At 35.0% G+C, this 9,725-nt stretch overlaps 1 protein-coding gene across 2 annotated transcripts in view; it reads left to right on the forward strand.

The window, feature by feature from the left end:
• Positions 1-5,376, forward strand: part of LOC126354220 (acyl-protein thioesterase 1) — a 117,217-nt gene extending 111,841 nt beyond the window's left edge. For both annotated transcript variants that reach the window (XM_050003701.1, XM_050003702.1), the window contains exon 7: positions 2,953-5,376. In XM_050003701.1, coding sequence (XP_049859658.1) covers positions 2,953-3,003 — 51 coding nt within the window. In that variant the 3' untranslated portion in view covers positions 3,004-5,376. The remainder of the gene's footprint in view (positions 1-2,952) is intronic.
• Positions 5,377-9,725: the final 4,349 nt, after the last annotated feature.

Here is a 9,725-nt window from a genome sequence, read left to right on the forward strand (position 1 = left end):
AACCTAAACTAGGTAGGCTAATACTTATAAAGTTTGAAGTTGAAAAAAAAAATGCTAGAGCCATTCCATTTTAACAGGTGCAGAATAGAGAAGTAACCAGAATTGTTAGCGATAAATACGATGATTTGACAAGTCTGGTAAATTTCCATGAAAGAATGCAACATTTTTGTTGTGCCCTTATGGTTGGTAAACGTCGTCATTCCAAGGATCGTATAAAGAATTTTAATAATTTACAGCACACAGCTCATTGTTGACAGCCATCTACATTGGACAGTGTATTGACTGCCATTGAAAATGGAGAAAACAGTGTTTCGTGCTGCCATTAAACATTTTCATTTGAAGGGTTGAACTGCTGCACAAATCAAAACAAAATTGGATGAATTTCACATGGACTCTGCGCCATCATTGAAGGCTATTTACTTTTAGAATAATGAATTGAAACATGGTTGGACAAGCACTGAAGATGAAGTCATCCAATTAAGGTCACCACAAAGGAAACCATAGACAAAAATCGATAATACAGCATACAAGATTGCCAAATAAAAGTTCTTGAGATGATTGATACTGTTGACTGAATACTATTCTACCCAACGATGAATTACCCCAGAATATGATGCCATACGAAAGCAGTGAATGAAAGTAGGCATCGTAAGCTAATTTACTGAGACTCTTATCACCAAAATTTGCAATAACCCTAACAGCATACGTAGCTGAACTCAGACCTTTCAGCAGACCATCAATGTGTTGCTTCCAGTTCAGCCTCTCATCAATGGGCACATCTAAAAATTTTGAAAATTCTTCCTTAGCTACAGACTTCTGTTCAAAGTCTATATTTATTACTGGAGTTGTGCCATTTACTGTACGGAACTGTATATACTGTGTTTTATCAAAATTTAAAGAGAGTCCATTTGCTGAGAACCACTTAATAATTTTGTGAAAAACATCATTTACAATTATATCACTTAGTTCTTGGTTTTTGGATGTTATTACTATACACGTATCATCAGCAAAAAGAACTAACTTTGCATCTTCATCAATGTGGAATGGTAAGTCATTAATGTATATCAAGAACAGTAAAGGACCTAAGACCGATCCCTGTGGGATCCCGTACTTGATAGCCCCCCAGTTTGAGGAATCGGCTGTAGTTTTAACATTACATGTTATCAATGCAGCAGAGACAACTCTACAATCAAGTTTCGACATTCACCTGCTTTACTTCTTTGTTGATAGTCCTCAGTGTTGACGTACTGCATTGTTATACTGGCTGAAAAATGTGGGGTAGAAGTTCAATGCTGACTACTGTAAATAATGTAGCCGAAAGTTACTATGGGACTTAACATCTGTTGTCATCAGTCCCCTAGAACTTAGAACTACTTAAACCTAACTAACCTAAGGACATCACACACATCCATGCCAGAGGCAGGATTCGAACCTGCGACCGCAGCAGTTGCGCAGTTCCGGACTGCGCGCTTAGAACCGCGAGACCACCGCGGCCGGCTGCATTTAACAGTTCTTTATTTTCACTGTTTACAACCTCCCAATATTACACAGTTAATATGGCCAGTTCACTATTGGTTAACTTTTGCTAAGCCTCATTAATAGTTTGCAGCCAAACGTCAGCATACTGCTACAATAGTTTACCATTTAACATCTATGAGCAGTAAAAGCCTAACCACACAGTTCTTGCAGAATAACACAGTAAGTGTGGCACTATTGAACAGACACTGTCATTTTAACATACGATCTCTTTGTGTTACACTTATTTCACAGTTCAGTTGATGCAGTGTTGTTGACATAACCATTACAGGTTTCTCGTCTGAAAATCGGCCATGGACTTACTGACTCGGGACCAAAAATTGGCCCTTTATATATCCTCACAATAATATGTACTGAAACTACACTTTGTTCAATGTTAAATTTACAGAAATTACAATTAAAACATAACTCATTCAGTTAACTGAATATATAGAAAAATTCCTTTTTTTTAACAATTTCTTCTACTACAAGGGTTAACCTGAATAATTTGTTTAAATAATGAAATTAACAGATATAGCCATGCAAACAATACTTTTGACAAACCTGGTAATTATTTTGGAATTAATTAAGGGCTGGCTTTGCTAACCTGTTTTCAAATAGAACCAAATAAATGCTTTAAGACTGATAGTAGTTCTTCTTCCAAATATTTATAATTAGTACAGAATTTAAATTTGTTTATAAGTCAACAACAGAATTTAAGTCACAAAACACTTGCTGATTTCACCCTATAACAAAAGATATTAACTAGGAATGGTCAAAATAAATTAGGAAATTGAATGGATACACAAAACTAAGCACACAATTAGATCTGGTGCTATATTATTTATGAGTGAGAGCCAGCCTTTTTCTTTTATGAAAATGTAGATTATACTCATGTATGTTAATAGTAATAAGTTAAAATCAATTTAAGGAGGCAGGTGGCAAAACAAGAGAGGATGTAAAGAGATCCCAGCTTGCTTCATCACAAAGCGATGAGAATCGCGATCTCACAACATACAATAATTGTGCAGATACTGCCATTGATACATCACAAGCTACATAGAAATAAACCTTAAATTTTATTGTCATGGCAAATCGACAATTCCTTTACTTAGACTGTGATTTATAGCTCAGTATTTACAACTGTACTTGATCAACACCAGATTCCTATCATATCCTTTTCTCTCTTCTCAACTGTAAACACAGTGGTGAGGCCATGCAGACAAAGTACAGTTTATCACGCCAAGTAATAGTGTATTGTTGTCATCGCTATAGCTTCATAGGTAATTTTATTTCCAGACATAGTGCTAAGCTAGTATAATTTGCACTCATACATGAGCATGATGTAAATGAGAGTGGTGTTCATGTAGTTTATATTTGTAGTTTCTAAAAATTGTTGCTTCAGAAAAACAATCTAATGTCGTTTCTTCCTTACAGGAAATATTGGACTTGAAAGCTTTCCTGGAGAAAGTAATTCCACCACAGTGAAGATTCATTAAAAACAAATTACTCTAGATGAATTTTTTCAGAAGCTGAAGCTAGAGGCAACTATGTAGTATTAAATTTCACATTTCACACAGCAGGCGAGGGAAATACTATGGAATGGATTTTAACGTAACTCTGAAGAACTGAGTACACTCAAGCCTTATAACTTCTCCTGCAACATAGTTTTTGCAAAAATGACACTGAACATAAGACATCCGTACCAGTTTTAAGACAAATGAATCTTTAGGCTACATATTCTACAGTCAGTTATATTGCTGAAAATATATGTAAGTAGAACTATCTTGCAATGCAAATTCTTTTACAGTGATGATTTTGTATAATTTCACAGTTTTTATATCTGAGTATTTTTGGAAATGCCTGTGACTAAAAAGAAAAACAAAATATATTTGTTGTAGAGTTATTAAAAGAAAAAAGAATTTCTATGAAGAATTTAAGACAGCAGTGTACATACAGCAGGTAAATAGCATTGCATTACTTCATTGAGGCATGAATCATTTTTAATACATTCTTTGGGGATGAGTAGTTTAGAAACATTAAAATTTTCTGATATTTTGGATAAAAATGGACATTAGTATGAACTAGCAGAAACCTAAAAATAAAAATGTATGACACTATACATTGATAGATGTTTAACAAGCATTTCAAATTGCGTGAACTTCTTAAATATGTGCCTCTGAAATTTAAAGTAATGCCTGTTTTTACCACAATATAACTTATTTTTGTTTAGTACAAATACACCATGCATTGCAACATTGTAATCATGGAACTTAATTGCATTGGAACTTTGTATCAAATCAGTAAATTAATTGTTGAATTAATTAGTTATTAACAACAAATGTAGATAATATACAGTTCATGCACCACTTCCTACCTCCCCCTCTCGGTTTGCCCCATTTGTCATATTATGGACATGTGCTGTAGTAAAAAGGTTCTAGAAAGCAACTTAATTGTCTTCCTATTACTGTTACATTAATTTTAGTTGTTCTTTGATGTAATTATAAAGGTAGCCCATAAAACATTAAAACAATTAAGTGAAGACATGTTAGGCAGTAATTTCATAGGGGTTTTGAGAGTTTGCTTTCACACTGCTAAGAGCACCTGTACTTGCTCACATTAACATTCTGCCATTACAGCACACTATTTAATGATGCACAGTTGTTATTTTATCCATTTACTGTTTCGAATTTAAGAAAATCAGAAATAAAGTGTGTTCTGATCATTGAAACAATGCTGCCTTACTTATTAGTGTCACTTCCGGATGCCAATATGTTGAACTGTGCACCCGCCTATCACTGACTTGGTATGTCATATGCTCAGAGATAGGAGAGTGTTTATTCCAATAGGAATAAAGCTGCACAATCTAGTCACAGTTATTTTTCCTTTTAATAAAGCATTCCTTGGTATTTTTACATTTGTGCACAGACCACTATCACAAAACCAAATATAAACAAGAAAGCTAGAGTAAACATATTGGCTGTGTACTTTATGCTAGTATGCCTGGGTAAGCAACTTCTGCTTATTTACAATATATATTTGAAAACCAAATATTTGTCAAAGTAATATTGTAATATTAGTTCAGGAACACTACAAAATTAAGCACTAAAACAATATTTATTTATTTACTTTCCTGACACTTCAGGGTGATTACATATTGCTTTTTGTAAAGAATCAGTAGACCCATTTGATTGAACCTTTGAGTCTTTTTTTACATATACCTGTATTACGGTCAAATGTACCTGCCTTTACAGCCTATAATCGACCTGCAGTATTAAGGACTTACATTGTAATTATTTACATAAATCTAATTAGCTGAGTAAGTTAGTAGTCAACAAGCACATTTAATAAATTTATTCATTGTTTGTCAGTAGGTGTATGTTTCTGTGGACATAATTACCACAGCAGGATTGTAAGTGCTGGCATAATTGTCATTAATTGCATTTTTTGTATAGCATGAATTTATTAATGCCACTTGTTTCATGATAAATTTCATTCAACAAACTACTTCATGTAAATTTATCCATATTTTGTAAGATTTTGTGGCTTTCATATGTTACAAAATTATTTGTTAATAAAATTCATGTTTGTGTATCAACATTTGTGTTCAGCAGAATTTAAACATCTGCCTTGTAATTAAAACAAAAAAATATTGCTGTGATCTGTACTATATGTTTACATTATTGTTCTTAAAATTTTGTTCCAAAGTTGTTCTAGTATTACAAATTAAAAGATTTTGTCAGTAGTATTAGTACATTGTTATATGGAACTGACTTGTTAACTGAGAGGTGTGCCAGAGCAGGAGAGAAAATGTAAAGGAGCAATAAATAAATATGTAATTTTTATAGACTTGTAAGAACACTACTGTAAATATGTTATGTATTTTTTGGAGTACATTCATTATCCCTAACACCCATTATGCTCTTTTCAGAACTGACCAAGGAAAAGCACAACTGTGGTTGAGTAGCAGATTGATAGTTTCAACAAGAGGTCAATATTGACTGAAAGAAAGAATATTTTTCAGGCACTTGAAAGCATTTGATAAGGCTGGTGTTTGGCAAAGACGGAACAGGAAATTGGTTTGAAACGTTGTAGTAAAGGCACTTGATGATAGTAAAGATGAATAGTTAAGATGTATACACTGTATGACTTCCTTCCTTCTACAAAAGCATAGATCTCTTACACAGAAACGGCAACTTGGTCATCTAACCTGGTTGCAGAGGGGAATGGAGGATGGATGAAAGAATAATAGCAGATTCAGACCTAAAAGGGGGGGGGGGGAGAGGAGACGGATAAAATTCTAGTATAGTCATGAAGGAAAGGTCATTGTGGCATAAAAGTATTAGAGAAAACTAAACTCAGAATAGGTGGATGGAAAGAGAATGGGATGGGAAAAACAAGAGGAACGATAGGAGCATTGACCATGCATGTATTGAAATGTGCTTCCAGGTATGTACTTGTAGAGGAGGGTGAGGTCGAAATTGGACACACAAATAAGATGATTATGGTTTAATATGTTGTGGATGACATCCTTTTCAGCAGAAATGTCCCAACATTTGCCTTCAGTGATTTGGAGGTACAAATGAAAAACTGCATCTGTATGGCCAAATGGGCATTTAAACTCCCCATTATTTCTGAATGCAAGTCCATTGCATTAGCCAAAGTCCCACTTGCTCATTAGAACAGTTGATGGCAAATATACTTGTTTGTATTTATCGTGGTTAGGATGTTACTGCTAGGAAGCTGATGAGACCTGCTTGCTTGGATTGATAAATGAGTGAGTGCTTTTCTGTTATTGCCTTGCACTGCTTCCAAGAACAATCATATGATGAAAAACCAGAAACTTGCCATTAGCATTATTTTTCTTTCTAATTTCTTCAAAGTTCTTGTCCAATTTTTCTGTCCTTTTGTATTCATATTCTTCCATAATTGTTATTGCTGTTGGAGTATTAGATAAGAAGACTGTACAAGGTATATGGTTTTTTAGAGTGGAACATGAAGACATGTTAAGTATTACACCAACAGTTGCTGGAAGCAAGGTGAGAGAAGAGAGTAGTATTTCATGTTTTCGTAACAATAAATTATTATTGGTTGAGTAATTCAATATTTGCTAACAAAAGTGTTTAATATTAAGTGTACTTGTAAAATGATTCATCTTTTTTCAGTACAAATAAGCACCTATATTTTGCTGTCTGCATGGTACTCATGTACAGAGTGTGGCTCCTAATTTGAACTTGTACATGTACAAATAAAATCAAACCCTGTGGGAAAATAAATTATCCAATTCTTGTTTATTTTCATTTGTTAAATTTGTGTGTAGGACCTTTTGTGGTTTCCTTTATTTAATTTTAAAAAATAGACAAAAAATTACACGTAGTGTGCAATGTAGTGGATAATCAACTAATCACACATTAATAGATGAAGTGTCGGGGGAGGGGGATAGACAAGCAAGTCACATCTTTTTTCCTCAAAATTGAGTTATTGGTACAGCTTGATTCAGACCGACTGGATGCATCTGTTGAGAGGTGAAAACTGGGAAAACCTAGGCAAGACCAGAGGTACAAGCATTCAGAGTTTCAATTTTTCAGGGGAAATAAGCAGGCAAGTCAGTGGTGATCCACCTGGCCACAAAAGGGCAAACTGAATTCTGATGTATTCTCGCCCTCCAGTAACTTGGAGGAGGTGGCTATTTGCAAAATATGTATCCTTGCCAAATATAGCAATCAATGATGTTTATTCTATGAGGCAATTTTGATGTATTGAGTCAGTATACATGTTCTTGCAACGTGATTCCCTTTTTGTTTATGCCAAACGCATTATGAAAAATGGTGAAAATGAAGTGATGTCGTTCCTTTGTCACTTCATCACGTCTTGGATGAAGACATTGAGAAGAGATCTGTACATAGTGTCCATGAGGAGTGGTCAATAATAGGGGATATGGCAAGAACAATCATCCTAAGCAAAAAAATTGTAAACATAGGGCTCTAAAATGCATACTGGTACCTTAACAGATGTGAGTACATCATCTTCAGTGCTACGGAACAAAACTTTTCCACTTAAGCTGTTTGCTTTCCATATTTTGGAATGAAATAGTATAGACCAAAGCAAGGAAAAAATTTCCTAATAAACATGGGTTCTAAAATGCATACCTTAAGAGCTATGAGAACTCATTCAGAAGAAGAGATGTTTAGTAGTGAAGATGGAAAAGTGCTCATAGATCCTAAGGTGTACCTTTTAGAGCCCGTGTTCATTAGACTTTTTTCCTTCTAGTGATAAATCCTGTCATATCTATGTATACTGACCATTCCTCCTGGGACACCCTGTACATTTGTAATGCTACTGGTGGTCTAGTAAAAATGTGTACTGTCTTCCCCTTCATTGATTATGTAACTGAAGATCAAAACTCACTGTGCATGGTCATTCATAATTAATGTGGTAAAAATGTTGGATTATTGAGCACAAAGAAAATGGTGAAACACATGAAGATTTCGAGGAACTTGTCAAAGCACCCAGATGTGTCATCTCTTAACCGTGGTCATTGGTAATCAAGAAATGGAAACACTATTGGACTCAAAGGCCACTGCAAAATCTCCTTTCAAAACTCAGCATATTCAGATACAATCATCTGAGTTCAACCACTGTTGTATGCTTACGTATCAAACAACTTATGACAGAGGAATGAAGATTGGAATCACAACAATGTCAGCCAAAGAATGAGCTGTTTGAACTGCCCATACCTGCTTGTAATGGTATATTTAACTTCAAAATTCCTTACTTCTCTAGTCTTGTTATCTTCCAATTGCTGTAATCTAACTTGAATGATTCCATTCTTTATTCTCGATTCTCTTCAAATTTCCAGGCTAAAATATAAAGATTTGCAAAGCTTGATTAAGTTTCTTCATCCAGGTGATACGAAGTTTTTCAGTCAGCTGCCCCACAGCTAAATATACGTGATAAGAGTATATTGCTATTGTTGCAACCAGGAATTCATTTAGTTGTGACTTATGGAATCATTGCATGTGTTTAACTTGACTTACCTGTTTCTTTTCTCTTGCAGAGTGACATTTGACTGCATTTTGGGAGTCACTCAATTCTGGGAATACACTATACCTCAGTAACACTTATTTCCACATTTGAGGCACTCAAGATGTTTAATTTATGAAATAAAAAGTATTTTATGCCATTATATATTGATGTTGTTGTTGTGGTCTTCAGTCCTGAGACTGGTTTGATGCAGCTCTCCATGCTACTCTATCCTGTGCAAGCTGCTTCATCTCCCAGTACCTACTGCAACCTACATCCTTCTGAATCTGCTTAGTGTATTCATCTCTTGGTCTCTCTCTACGATTTTTATCCTCCAGGCAGCCCTCCAATACTAAATTGGTGATCCCTTAATGCATCAGAACATGTCCTACCAACCGATCCCTTCTTCTAGTCAACTTGTGCCACAAACTTCTCCTCTCCCCGATCCTATTCAATACTTCCTCATTAGTTATGTGATCTACCCATCTAATCGTCAGCATTCTTCTGTAGCACCACATTTCAAAAGCATGTTTCTCTTCCATACATGGCTACACTCCATGAGGTCATTAGAGAATAAGCTGAAACTCGGGTTAGGGAAGAATTGAGAAGGAAATCGGAAGTGCCTTTTCAAAGGAACTATCTCAGAATTTGCCTTTAGCGTTTTAGGGAAATCTCGGAAACCTAAATCAGGATGCCAGCACGCAGATTTGAACCATCATCCTCACGAATTTGAATCTAGTGTGCTAACCATTGCACCACCTCACTCAGTAATGTAAAGATGGTGCAAGATGGTCGAAATTATGAGAAAATATGGATAAGCTGTAGGGAAAGTCCATACAAATACTTTCAGAAACTATTTCCTGACACTTAAATCTATACTCAATGTTAACAAATTTCTCTTCTTCAGAAACACTTTCCTTGTCATTGCCAGTCTACATTTTATATCCTCTCTACTTCGACCATCATCAGTTATTTTGCTCCCCAAATAGCAAAACTCCTTTACTACTTTAAGTGTCTCATTTCCTAATCTAATTCCCTCAGCATCATCCGACTTAGTTAGACTACATTCCATTATCCTCATATTGCTTTTGTTGATATTCATATTATATCCTCCTTTCAAGACACTATCCATTCCGTTCAACTGCTCTTCCAAGACTGATATACTGATGTCATTACATTCAAACATT

The sequence above is a fragment of the Schistocerca gregaria genome, chromosome 3 (genome assembly GCF_023897955.1).
Source record: "Schistocerca gregaria isolate iqSchGreg1 chromosome 3, iqSchGreg1.2, whole genome shotgun sequence".
Classification (NCBI taxonomy): Eukaryota; Metazoa; Arthropoda; class Insecta; order Orthoptera; family Acrididae; genus Schistocerca; species Schistocerca gregaria.